Below are 14,269 nucleotides of genomic sequence, written 5' to 3' on the forward strand. Positions count from 1 at the left end.
GCACCTCTTTCACTGTGGTTGGGGTTTGCCAATTACGCACGGCTGACACACGGTCAACCTCCATCTTCACCCCTGACGCGGACAACTGATAACCCAAAAAGGAGACCGATTCCTGGAAGAACAGACATTTCTCTGCCTTGACATACAGGTCATGCTCCAACAGCCTCCTCAACACTCGGCGCACCAGGGCTACATGCTCGGCTCGGGTAAACTGTACACTAGAATATCGTCTATGTACACGACCACTCCCTGCCCCTGCATGTCCCGGAAGATCTCATCCACAAAGGATTGGAAGACTGATGGAGCATTCATTAACCCGTATGGCATGACGAGATACTCGTAATGACCCGAGGTAGTACTAAATGCTGTCTTCCATTCATCGCCCTCTCTAATGCGCACCAAGTTGTATGCGCTCCTGAGGTCCAATTTTGTGAAGAACCGTGCCCCGTGTAATGACTCCGTCATAGTCGCAATCAGAGGGAGTGGATAACTATATTTCACCGTAATCTGATTGAGACCGCGGTAATCGATACACGGGCGCAAACCTCCATCTTTTTTCTTCACAAAAAAAGAAGCTCGAGGACGCAGGGGAAGTGGAGGGCCGTATGTATCCCTGTCTCAGAGACTCGGCAATGTATGTCTCCATTGCCCTCTTCTCCTCTTGTGACAAAGGATACACATGGCTCCGTGGGAGCGCAGCTCCTGCCTGGAGGTCTATCGCACAATCCCCCCGTCTATGAGGTGGCAATCGTGCCGCCCTCGCCTTGCTAAACACGAGTGCTAAATCCTCATACTCGGGGGGAACATGCATTGCGGGCATTTGGTTTGGACTCTCCACCGAGGTCGCCCTCTACGGAAACACCCAGACATAGCCCCACACACTGGGCAGACCACCCCTTAAGAGCCTTCTCTCGCCACGAAATGGTAGGATCGTGAGTAATCAACCAGGGAAGCCCCAGCACCACCGGATACGCAGGAGAGTCAATCAGGTATAGCTGAATCGTCTCCTCATGACCCCCCTGCGTCTCCATCCTAAGTGGCACTGTGACCTCCCTGATCAACCCGGATCCTAACGGACGGCTATCTAGGGCATGTACAGGGAAGGGATTATTAACCGGTAGGAGAGGGATCCCTAACTCTATACAAAATGTACGATCTACAAAATTCCCAGCTGCGCCTGAATCTACTAGCGCCTTATGCTGGGAACGAGGTGCAACCTGTGGAAAACAAACAGGTATGGTTATGTGCACGACAGAAAGCTCTGGGTAAGTGGGGCGCCTACTCACCTGGGAGGACTCCCCAATGTGTGGCCTGCTGTCTCTTCCTCCAGGAGACCCTCCCCAGCACCTAGCCGCGATGTGCCCTCCACGGCCACAGTTGGTGCAGGGGACGGCCACCCTCGGGCTCCTTCTCCTCCGTTCTCTAGCGCCAGCACCCCCGAGCTCCATAGGACTCGGCTCGGAGGTGCTGGAGGGTGGAATGGGCGACCCCCACCCAGGACACCAGCGAGCAGGGTGTCTAGCCGAATGGCCATGTCAACCAATTGGTCAAACGAAAGAGTGGTGTCCCTGCACGCCAACTCTCTACGGACGTCCTCCCTGAGGCTGCAGCGGAAGTGATCTATGAGGGCCCGCTCATTCCACCCTGCATCTGCCGCTAGAGTCCGGAACTCCAGTGCAAACTCTTGAGCGCTCCTCATCCCCTGCCGGAGGTAGAATAGACGATCCCCCGCCGCCTTCCCCTCAGGTGGATGGTCGAACACTGCCCGGAAGCGGCGGGAGAACTCCGCATAGGTGATCGTTGCAGCGTCTATCCCCTCCATTCGGCGTTGGCCCACTCCAACGCCTTGCCAGTGAGACAGGAGATGAGGGCGGAAACGCTCTCGTGTCCCGAGGGCACCGGGTGTACGGTGGCGAGGTAGAGTTCGATTTGCAACAGGAAACCCTGACACCCGGCCGCGGTGCCGTCGTACGCCCTCGGGAGCGAGAGCCGAATCCCACTGGGTTCCGGAAGTTGGACAGGTGGACTGACCGATGGTGATGGTGTGGTAGGTGGGGGCGTGGGTACCCTGCTGGCCTCCCATCAATGGAGGGTGTTCATCACCCTATCCAGAGCGTGCCCGCTCTGGTTGATCCTGTCCTCCTGTCCACGAAGGCGCTCCTCAATAATCTCGGTAGGTGCGGCTGCTCCTGCTGATTCCATAGTAAAGGTGTGTAATTCTGTCACAGTTGAGTGTAGAAGTGGTGTGGAATCAAGCGCAGGACACACAGAGGCTTCGTACTGACGTCTTTAGTGAAGACAAAAAGAACAAGCCAAACACGGCTACATACAACCTGGCAGCAAGCGAACTTTACGCACACCGGTAAAGTACATACAAAGGCACAAAAGTGCGGAGCTCTCTACTACACCGAACAGAGAGACAAAAATGAACTAGCATACCACAGTGACAACGAACAATTACACACAACACATGACAAAACGCAAGAGAACTTATAGGATGCATAATGAACACTAACAAGGAACAGGTGTAACAAAACAGACAAAACCAATCAAAGATCGAAACATAGAACGGTGGCAGCTAGTACTCTGGAGACGACGACCGCCGAAGCCTGCCCGAACAAGGAGAAGGAGCAGCCTCGGCCGAAACCGTGACAATATCCTTTGTTTGCTCTCCCCAGGGCAATTTAACTGATTCCAACGGCTGACCCAAAACATCGCCGGCGGAGGAGAGGCACTCGGAGCGGCCTGCTGGTTCGACTTAGGAGGTGCGCACACCACCCACCGCTTGCAAGTATACTACTCGCTAATGTTCAGTCTCTGGTTAACAAACTCGATGAGCTCCGGGCAAGGATTTCTTTCCAGAGAGATATCAAGGCCTGTAACATACTTTGTTTCACGGAAACATGGCTCTCTGGGGATATTCTGTCGAAATCGGTCCAGCCATTTGGGTTCTCAGTTCATCGCACAGACAGGAATAAATATCTCTCAGAAGGGCGGAGGTGTGTGTTTCATGATTAACGACTCATGGTGTAATTGTAGTAAAATACAGGAACTCAAGTCCTTCTGTTCACCCGACCTAGAATACCTCACAATCAAATGCCGACCGTATTATCTCCCAAGATAATTTTCTTTGATTATAGTCACGGCCGTGTATATCCCCCTTCAAGCCGGTACCACGACGGCCCTCAAAGAACTTCACTGGACTTTATGCAAACTGGGAACCACATATCCTGAGGCTGCATTTATTGTAGGCAGGGATTTTATCAAAGCAAATTTGAGGACTAGGCTGCCGAAGTTCTATCAATATATCGACTGTTGTACTCGCGCTGCTAAAATCCTTAGCCATTGCTATTCGAACTTCCGGGATGGTTGTAAGGGCCTCCCCTGCCCTCCTTTCGGCAAATCTGACCACGACTCCATTTTGCTCCTCCCTTCCTACAGGCAGAAACTAAAACAGGAAGTACCCGTGCTAAGGACTATTCAATGCTCATCTGACCAATCGGAATCCACATTTCAAGATTGTTTTGATCACGCGGACTGGGATATGTTCCGGGTAGTTTGCAAAAAATAATTTCGACAAATACACTGAAACGGTGACTGAGTTTATCAGGAAGTGTATAGGTGATGTTCTGCCAACTGTGACTATTAAAACCTACACTAATCAGAAACCGTGGATAGATGGCAGCATTCGTGCAAAACTGAAAGCGCGAACGACCGCATTTAACCATGGTAAGGTGACTGGGAATATGGCAGAATACAAACAGTGTAGCTACTCACTCCGCAAGGCAAAACATCAGTATAGAGTCGCAATTCAACGGCTCAGACACGAGACGTATGTGGCAGGGTCTACAAACAATCACGGACTACAAAAGGAAAACCAGCCACGTCGCCGACACCGACGTCTCGCTTCCAGACAAGCTAAACACCTTCTTCGCCCGCTTTGAGGATAACACAGTGCCACCGATGAGGCCCACTACCAAGGACTGTGGCCTCTCCTTCTCTGTGGCCGACGTGAGTAAGACATTTAAGCATGTTAACCCCCGCAAGGCTGCCGGCCCAGATGGCATCCCTAGCCGCGTCCTCAGAGCATGCGCAGACCAGCTGGCTGGTGTGTTTACGGACATATTCAATCTCTCCCTTTCCCAGTCTGCTGTTCCCACATGCTTCAAGATGGCCACCATTGTTCCTGTACCCAAGAAAGCAAAGGTAACTGAACTAAATGACTATCGCCCCATAGCACTCACCTCTGTCATCATGAAGTGCTTTGAGAGACTAGTCAAGGATCATATCACCTCTACCTTACCTGTCACCCTAGACCCACTTCAATTTGCTTACCGCCCCAATAGATCCACAGACGATGCAATCGCCATCACACTGCACACTGCCCTATCCCATCTGGACAAGAGGAATACCTATGTAAGAATGCTGTTCATTGACTATAGCTCAGCATTCAACACCATAGTACCCTCCAAGCTCATCATTAAGCTTGAGGCCCTGGGTCTGAACCCCGCCCTGTGCAACAGGGTCCTGGACTTCCTGACGGGCCGCCCCCAGGTGGTGAATCTCCATTTCGCTGATCCGCAACACTGTGGCCCCACAAGGGTGCATGCTCAGCCCCCTCCTGTACTCCCTGTTCACCCATGACTGCGTGGCCAAGCACGCCTCCAACTCAATCATCAAGACGACACAACATTAGTAGGCTTGATTACCAGCAATGATGAGACCACCTACAGAGAGGAGGTGAGGGCTCTGGGAGTGTGGCGCCAGGAAAATAACCTCTCACTCAACATCAACAAAACAAAGGAGATGATCGTGGACTTCAGGAAACAGCAGAGGGTGCACCCCCCCATCCACATCGACGGGACCGCAGTGGAGAAGGTGGAAAGCTTCAAGTACCTTTGCGTACACATCACTGACAAAATGAAATGGTCCACCCACGCAGAGAGTGTGGTGAAGAAGGAGCAACAGAGCCTCTTCAACCTCAGGAGGCTGAAGAAATTTGGCCTGGCACCTTCACAAACTTTTACAGATGCACAATTGAGAGCATCCTGTCGGGCTGTATCACTGCCTGGTACGGCAACTGCACCGCCCACAACCGCAGGGCTCTCCAGAGGGTGGTGCGGTCTGCCGAACGCATTACCAGGGGCAAACTACCCGCCCTCCAAGACACCTACAGCACCCGATGTCACAGGAAGGCCAAAAAGATCATCAAGGACATCAACCACCCGAGCCACTCACTGTTCACCCCGCTATCATTCAGAAGGCGAGGTCAGTACAGGTGCATCAAAGCTGGGAGAAAGAGAATGAAAAACAGCTTCTATCTCAATGCATTCAGACTGTTAAATAGCCATCACTAGCACATTAGTGGCTGCTGCTGCCTATTGAAATCACTGGGCACTTTAATAATGTTTACATATCTTGCACTACTCATCTCATATGTATAGACTGTATTCTATTCTATAATATTCTACTGTATCTTATTCCATGCCGCTCTGTCATTGCTTGTTCATATATGTATATATTCTTAAATTCCATTCCTTACTAGATTTGTGTGTATTGGGTATTTGTTGTGAAATTGTTAGATATTACTTGTTAGATAATACTGCAATGTCGGAGCTAGCACAAGCATTTCACTACAATAACATCTGCTAAACACGTGTATGTGACAAATACAATTTTATTTTATTTAATTTTATTTGTACCTCTCGGAAGCCATTGTCTTCTCAGCCTCATCTGTACAATCAATACACTGACATATATGTAATAACATAAAAATGTTTAAATCTGTGAAGACACCAAGAATGGCAAAGATTCAAACATGTTTCAACTCACAAATCTGATGGAATATTGCTATATGTTCCTGCTTTAAAGCATATGTAATAGCATAAAATGAAAGCATTGACAGGTCAATGGCTTTTTAACATTTAACCTACCTAATGTAGACACAATGAACAATGTTATAGTGTGGTTAATGTGCCGTGTTTATTTAAAGGCATTATAACCCCCACCTTGACAGATGATAGAAAGTGCAGTGGTCCTGTTAGTACAGTGGCTATTATATTCTGGAGTGAATTATATTAACGCAACTGTTAGGAACTGAATTAATCAGACTTTCACAGGTCATGCAGGCATTAGACATGCATTCAATAGTCACACTTTGAGCTGGGAAGTGACAAGATTAGAAAGGGCCAGGTCATCCAGTTCTAGGCTGCGGCTCGATGTATTGGACGGACTTCTCATTTTTTTCAATAAATGTAATGAAATTGAACGTGTGAACGCATGAACGCAGAAGAAAAATGTGAATGTGTGAACGTGTGATTGTTTGATATATATATATATATACTACCGTTCAAATGTTTTGGGTCACTTAGAAATGTCCTTGTTTTTGAAAGAAAAGCAATTTTTTTGTCCATAAAAATAACATAAAATTGATCAGAAATACAGTGTAGACATTGTTAATGTTGTAAATGGCTATTGTAGCTGGAAATGGCTGATTTTTAATGGAATATCTACATAGGCGTACAGAGGCCCATATTCATCAACCATCAGTCCTGTGTTCCAATGGCACGTTGTGTTTGCTAATCCAAGTTTATCATTTTAAAAGGCTAATTGATCGTTAGAAAACCCTTTTGCAATTATGTTAGCACAGCTGAAAACTGTTGTGCTGATTAAAGAATCAATAAAACTGGACTAGTTGAGAATCTGGAGCATCAGCAATTGTAGGTTCGATTACAGGATCAAAATGGCCAGAAACAAAGAACTTTCTTCTGAAACTCGTCAGTCTATTCTTGTTCTGAGAAATGAAGGCTATTCCATGCGAGAAATTGCCAAGAAACGGAAGATCTCGTACTACGCTGTGTACTACTCCCTTCACAGAACAGCGCAAACTGGCTCTAACCAGAATAGAAAGAGGAGTGGGAGGCCCTGGTGCACAACTGAGCAAGAGGACAAATACATTAGAGTGTCTAGTTTGAGAAACAGATGCCTCACAGCACCTCAACTGGCAGCTTCATTAAATAGTACCCGCAAAACACCAGTCTCAACGTCAACAGTGAAGAGGCGACTCCGGGATGCTGACCTAGGCAGAGTTGCAAATAAAACACTGGACTTTTTCCAGCATGGCTACCACAGCATTCTGCAGCGATATGCCATCCCATCTGGTTTGGGCTTAGTTGGACTATCATTTGTTGTTCAATAGGACAAGGACCCAACACACCTCCAGGCTGTGTAAGGGCTATTTTACCAAGAAGGAAAGGGATGGAGTGGTTTTTTAAACACTTTTTTGGTTACTACATGATTCCATGTGTGTTATTTCACAGTTTTGATGTCTTCACTATTATTCTACAAGGTAGAAAATAGTACAAATAAAGAATATTCCTTGAATGACTAGGTGTGTCCAAACTTTTGACTGGTACTGTATATATATATATATATATATATATATATATATATATATATATATATATATCACACGTTCACGCATTCCAAAAATATTCTGTGTTCAGGCGTTCACACATTCAACAAGATGTTAGTTAGGCGTTCAGTCGCCCCCTTCAGTTCATTTATGGCCTTTATCACCCCTAATATCCGATGCTGTTCTGTGTGTGCTTGTGCTTGTGCATATGTGTGTCTGTGTGTGTATGCATGTGCTGTCACACTTGAAAAGCCTGACATTGGAAAGGCGTCCCCTGACACCTGTACCTCTCAGGGTGTCGGGCCAACACAGGACCAGGTCACAGTCACAGGTCTCAGACCAGTGGGTTGTGAAATGAAACCCAGGGCTAACACACAAACACAGACAACACCATTCCCACCTGAACAAGGCTATATTTTTTTTAAAGGAGGACCCTGCTGCTTCATTGAGGTACATTTTCATGGGATGTGGGAATGGTGGGTGGTAAATTAAATTCAAACTGAATGGCAATGCTGGTACTGTGGTAGTAGATTTATTACATTGAATAGCACCTATAGGCCCAGGCTTAGTACACTTTTTCAGATATTGGAAAACATTGACAATACCACACAACAGAAACTTAGAATGTAGCCTACAGTACGATTAATTGATTTACATTTTCAGAGGAATACTGGTCTGAGAGTCTGAGACTCTGAAGTGAAAACTGTGGGGGAAAAATGTGTTACCCTGAGATTTCATTAAATGTCTGCAACTATTTTTGCAAATAGAAGTTGCTCCAGCAACAAGGTGGGTGGTGCGGCAGGGTTTTCGAGCTACGTGTTTGTTCGGATTCCCTGTCAATCATTCTTAAATGCTGCGGACCTTCCCTGGCTGCACTTTCAGCAAGTGTGTTCCAACCGCCTCTACAGCATCCCGACAGGCGAACACGTGCACTGCAGGCTCAACCAACAATGATATTCGGATCCTAGGCTAAAGCACTCTCGGTTCATCTGCAGCAAACCGAGAGGAGAGGGGTAGTGAGAATCCTACGTACCCAAACAGCGAGAGAGAGAGAGAGTCCTAGTGAGAGCAGAGCTAGAGAGAGACGGGAAGATAGGCAAGCGGGTTTGTGGAGTAAAAGAACGGCTGGACCTGCCAAGATCCAAGAGGATTGTGTTATTCTCGGAATAACTGCAACTGCGCTAATTTGTAAAGTGTTTTTTTTTTCGCCAATCACAATGTCATCGTCTGGGAAAGACAACAGTGCTGCTCAACATGCCAATTACGTGGGACCGTATCGCTTGGAAAAGACGCTCGGCAAAGGACAGACAGGTTGGTTGAGCTTTCTCATAACCTAACCGCATCCACCTCTCTCGCCTTCACTAATTGCATAATCGTGGTATAGGCTGGGCTATCGGACCGCTCTCTGCAGTGAGTTAATTTCGCCTGCTGGGTTGACAAAGCTGATGATTGAGTGTGGTTTATTGTGTTTGTGGACAATTCTCTGCCCCCATATTAAACGAATTTGGGTGTTTGTTTTTGGGAGTTGTGCTGCTCACACGATTGTGCTGGAACAGTGTGCGGGATAGGAGAGGGGATTTGGGTGATAATGATGGTGGCTGCTCAGTTGATATGTGTTCTCTCTGTGAATCCCTGGTCGAGATTGGGTGTTTCCAGTCTCCGCACAGCGAAAATGTGTGTGTGTTTGTGTGAGGAAAACGAACTTGTTCCCTGCTCCCTCCTTGTGCGCCTTATTGCCTCACAGTGTGTCCTGTGATTTGAGCACACAACGCAGAACTAATCCTGATCTGCCTTGATACCTTGATCTATTCTTAGTAGGCAACGCAACGTTTCTCCCGGCTGTGTATTTGTCCATGGTGAGCTCTCCCATAGAATGCCTAGCGTATAGGATTGGTCTCAGAAGAAGGCAAACTGTTCAACGGTTTATTTTAAGGGCTATATTCCGTTGTCAAATAGGAGTGGATATCAAGGCTATACACCGGGCATGTTAAAGGATCATATAAGAACGCATTAGTTTGAGTCTGTATAGGCTATACCTGTCATAGACTGCTGCATAGCCTTAATGATCTATTTTGGTGGTCTATTTAGCAGAGATTTACATAAATGACCAGCAGCCTCCTTGTTTTACCAAGGCTTCTGTTTTATTGTCACATTGAAATACACTTATATCATCAGGTTAAGCCTACTGTAGCTATGGATGTTTGCTAGAGTCCTTTGCAGTCAGTGACTGTTGCTACAGCAGCGTAGTGCTGGGGACAGACCCAAAGGCAGGCGCAGACCCTACCCGGCAGAGATGAGAGGAGGAGAGTGATGCAACACCCTCTGTGCGCTGCCCCAAAAAGGAGAGAGAGATTTTCTCTGTCCATCTGTTGTCTAAAGCGGCCACAATAGGCGTCACTTCTCCTACCCAGGCCAGCTGGTCCTGCTGTGACGCTTGATACTGTATGCTATGGCTCCTGGGTTAAGTTTCCCCTATGTACAGATCTAGGATCAGCTTCGACCCACCCATTCATCATCTTTACCATTAGAGGGGGAAATGCAAAACTGACCCAAGACCAGCGTATAGGGCCAACTATACCCTACACCGTAGTCTATGTATATGGATGGATGGATGGATGCCCCTTTCTTAAAAAAGAGTCAAGTAATATTCACTTTGGACTCTTCAGATGTAAGAATGATAAGACTTATTTTATTTCAGCATTTTGGTAGATTTGATATTGCAGATGATATGTCAGTGGGACGTGGGTTATCTTATCTCATATTCTAAGCTTCTGTTTGATGGTTATCAAATATGTAATGGTGATTGTCTTGTCTTATGCAGTTTGATTCTACTACTGTACTTGTGGATATGAAGCTACTCTCTCACAGTGTAAGTGTTTATGTGTGTGTGTGTGTGTGTGTGTGTGTGCGCGCGTGCGTGCATGCGTGCCTATTTGGTATTTGTGTGTATGTGTGTGCGCGTGTGTGACCTGCACTTTTAACATCTTGACATGACTCCTACTGTCCACCCTGTGTTGATATTGAGTTTATATTGAATCATATACATCCAAGTCATCAAAGTAAGGTGCTAGGCAGGTTTACTTTGTGTTTATACAGAATAATGGTAACCAACTATGTAGCAGTGGTCTGCTGGGTGTAAACATAAAGAGAGAGAGAGAGAGAGAGAGAGAGAGAGAGAGTGTGCATTTCAGCATTTCCATGCTGTGTGTCTGTCTGTGCACATGTCTGTGTTTCTGTCTATGTGTATGCATACAGTACTTGCATTCTATGTGTGTGTAACTTTGCACGCATGCATGCGTTGCATGTTTGCAGCAGGACCATGTGTGTGTATGATGGTGTGTGGTTAGCGTGTGGTGTGTTAGCCCATTCAGATAAATGATAGTGTGCTGTTGCTCCATTTAACCCCTCGTTAATCTGTCTCCTCTCTCGGGAAATGCTCACTGGACTGGATTGGCGGCTGGGTTCAGCCAATGGTATTGTTTTTGATGAGGAAGGTGACCGTTTCTGTCCAATGGGATTGTCGGGTCTCTGGTGAGAATAGCGACAGGATTTGACCAATGGGTTGGACTTTGGTGATTGTCCCAGGCTCTGATTGGTGACTGATTGTTCAGTGATTTTGTCTCTGGTGAGATTGACGGTTGTGTTTAGCCAATGAACTTGTCTTTGGTGAGATTGACGGTTGCGTTCAGCCAATGAGCTTGTCTCTGGTGACTCTCCCAGCCAAGCTGTGAGGGGTTGGTATTAATAGAAGAGAGAGCGGATGGGAGGCCTATGGTGTCTTGCCGGCCTGCACTGAGCCATGGAGCTGGTTCCTGTTCATTAAGTGATTAGGGCTGGTCACACGCACACACACACACTCACACTGCTCTAGCTCTGCTTCCTGGCCTAATCCCCTGCACAGCCAAAGTCCCCTCAGCTCTCACTCACGCACTCACATGGTACACAGGGGACCAAGGCTGCTACAAGCTTAGCTACAGTACACTGCTATACTGCTACACCAAACACGCTGATACATTGGCTACAATAATACACCACTAAACTAGTACATTGATACACAGCTACACCCATGACACCGCTCTACAAGAGATCATAGATCACTCTCTCCCACTTTCCCTGTCACTCTTTTCCTCAGTTTTTTCTCTCTCTCTCTCTCTCTCTCTCTCTCTCTCTCTCTCGCTCTCGCTCTCTCTTTCTTTCTTTCTTTTTCTTTCTTTCTTTCTTTCTTTCTTTCTTTCTTTCTTTCTTTCTTTCTTTCTTTCTTTCTTTCTTTCTTTCTTTCTTTCTTTCTTTCTTTCTTTCTTTCTTTCTTTCTTTCTTTCTTTCTTTCTTTCTTTCTTTCTTTCTCTCTCTCTCTCTCTCTCTCTCTCTCTCTTTCTTTCTTTCTTTCTCTCTCTCTCTCTCTCTCTCTCTCTCTCTCTCTCTCTCTCTCTCTCTCTCTCTCTCTCTCTCTCTCTCTCTCTCTCTCTCTCTCTCTCTCTCTCTCTCTCTCTCTCTCTCTCTCTCTCTCTTTCTCTCTCTCTCTCTTTCTCTCCTCTTTTCTCTTCATCTCTCTCAATTTTTCTTTCTCTTTCTTTACCAGCCCTCCATGTAGACATGAGGGTCCTCCTCCAGGTGTATTGCTTTTCTGTGTCCTGAGTACCAGAGCCATTCCGGCTGTAGCCTTTCTGGTTTCTCCAGACTCTATTCTCCCTGCCTTTGTAAGGTGTGCACTGGGGCCTGAAGGATCCATATATGCTGACTTCCTGCATGGCTGGGTCCTGATTGGGGCTGAATCCACAGAATCATGGAAGCCATTTTGAAGCCACTGATACAGTTGTCGTGCTCGAGTGCCGGAACCATGGTGGAATCTAGGGCTAGGGCTGTGGCGGTCATGAAATTTTGTCAGCTTGTGACTGTCATGCAAATTACTTCCGGTCTCATGGTAGTTGACTGTTAATTAACATAAACACATTTAACATCTCCAGGCCTCCACGCATAGAAGCCGCTGATGCATGCCATTGGAACATCTACTTAAAAAGAAAAAGTATAATAAATTAATGTAATATACACCATCATAATAAATCCATTATTTATTTTAGGCCGGTCTAAAGAAGCATTATATCAAGAAAATAAATTTCCAGAAGAACAGAATAGCTTATTCTGAGTCGGCCTAGTGTATGTTATCTGGCAATGCGTCATGCCAATGACAGCCTATGCTGAAGGCTAGTTCATTTAGCAGACAAGATATGCTTATGTATTATGTGCCATTATTTTATATTATATGATTTTATAGTAAGAAGAATATAATTGAACTGAGATGAATAAAATAGAAATGATATTTTTCCTGTTCCCGAGCGCTGTACGCATGTAAAGTGGCTATGTTGAGCGTAAAAGTGATAATTTGAAGCAGGTCCTATATGCTAGAATTAGAGTTATATGGCAACTTTAGTTGTGAATGATACAAACCTTAGAATCTCTTAGAAATCAAAACATATAGGCCTATGGGCTGCATGATGTAACTTGATGATTGAAAAAGTCGCAAAAAAAGCTTGCACTCTGTTCCTTGCCTCTGGCTGCACACACTGTTCTCTCATCAAGTGAGAATATTTGCACCCATCAGATTATTCTCAATTTAATCTTGTCTTTACTAATACACTACATTACCAAAAGTATGTGGACACCTGCTCGTCGAACATCTCATTCCAAAATCATGGGCATTAATATGGAGTTGGTCCCCCCTTTGCTGCTATAACAGCCTCCACTCTTCTGGGAAGGCTTTCCACTAGATGTTGGAACATTGCTGCGGGGACTTGCTTCCATTCAGCCACAAGAGCGTTAGTGAGGTCGGGCACTGATGTTGGGCGATTAGGCCTGGTTTGCAGTCAGTGTTCCAATTCATCCCAAAGGTGTTTGATGGGGTTGAGGTCAGGGCTCTGTGCAGGCCAGTCAAGTTCTTCTACACCGATCTCGACAAACCATTTCTGTATGGACCTCGCTTTGTGCACGGGGGCATTGTCATGCTGAAACAGCAAAGGGCCTCTTCCAAACTGTTGCCACAAAATTGGAAGCACATAATCATCTAGCATGTCATTGTATGCTATAGCGTTAAGATTTCCCTTCATTGGAACTAAGGGGCCTATCCAGAACCATGAAAAACTGCCCAAGACCATTATTCTTCCTCCACTAAACTTTACAGTTGGGCACTATGCGTTCGGGCAGGTAGCGTTCTCCTGGCAGTCCGCCAAACTCAGATTAGTCCGTCGGACTGCCAGATGGTGAAGCGTGATTCATCTCTCCAGAGAACGCGTTTCCACTGAGTCCAATGGTGGCGAGCTTTACATTACTCCAGCCGACGCTTGGCATTGCGCATTGTGATCTTAGGCTTGTGTGCGGCTGCTCAGCCATGGAAACCCATTTCATGAATCTCCTGACAAACAGGTATTGTGCTGATGTTGCTTCCAGAGGCAACATCAGTGTTGCAACCGAGGACAGTGAATTTTTACGCGCTACGTGCTTCAGCACTCAGTGTTCCTGTTCTATGAGCTTGTGTTGTCTACCACTTCTTGGCTGAGCCGTTGTTGCTCCTAGACATTTCCACTTCACAATAACTGCACTTACAGTTGACCGGGGCAGTTCTAGCATGGCAGAAATTTGACGAACTAACTTGTTGGAAAGGTGGCATCCTATGACGGTGCCACATTGAAAGTCACATCTCTTCAGTAAGGCTATTCTACTGACAATGTTTGTCTATGGAGATTGCATGGCAGTGTGCTCGATTTTACACACCTGTCAGCAATGGGTGTAGCTGAAATAGCTGAATCCACTAATTTGATGTCCACATACTTTTGTATATATAGTGTATGTGAAATTAGTTTT

General features: G+C 46.2%; 1 protein-coding gene across 1 annotated transcript in view; it reads left to right on the forward strand.

Moving 5' to 3' along the window:
• The first annotated feature begins 8,412 nt into the window (after nt 1-8,412).
• Nucleotides 8,413-14,269, forward strand: part of brsk2a (BR serine/threonine kinase 2a) — a 616,067-nt gene continuing 610,210 nt past the window's right edge. The window contains exon 1 of the mRNA XM_045227105.1: nt 8,413-8,725. Within this exon, the coding sequence (XP_045083040.1) occupies nt 8,632-8,725 (94 nt within the window). The 5' untranslated portion in view covers nt 8,413-8,631. The remainder of the gene's footprint in view (nt 8,726-14,269) is intronic.

This window comes from Coregonus clupeaformis, chromosome 19 (genome assembly GCF_020615455.1).
Source record: "Coregonus clupeaformis isolate EN_2021a chromosome 19, ASM2061545v1, whole genome shotgun sequence".
In the NCBI taxonomy this organism is placed as follows: Eukaryota; Metazoa; Chordata; class Actinopteri; order Salmoniformes; family Salmonidae; genus Coregonus; species Coregonus clupeaformis.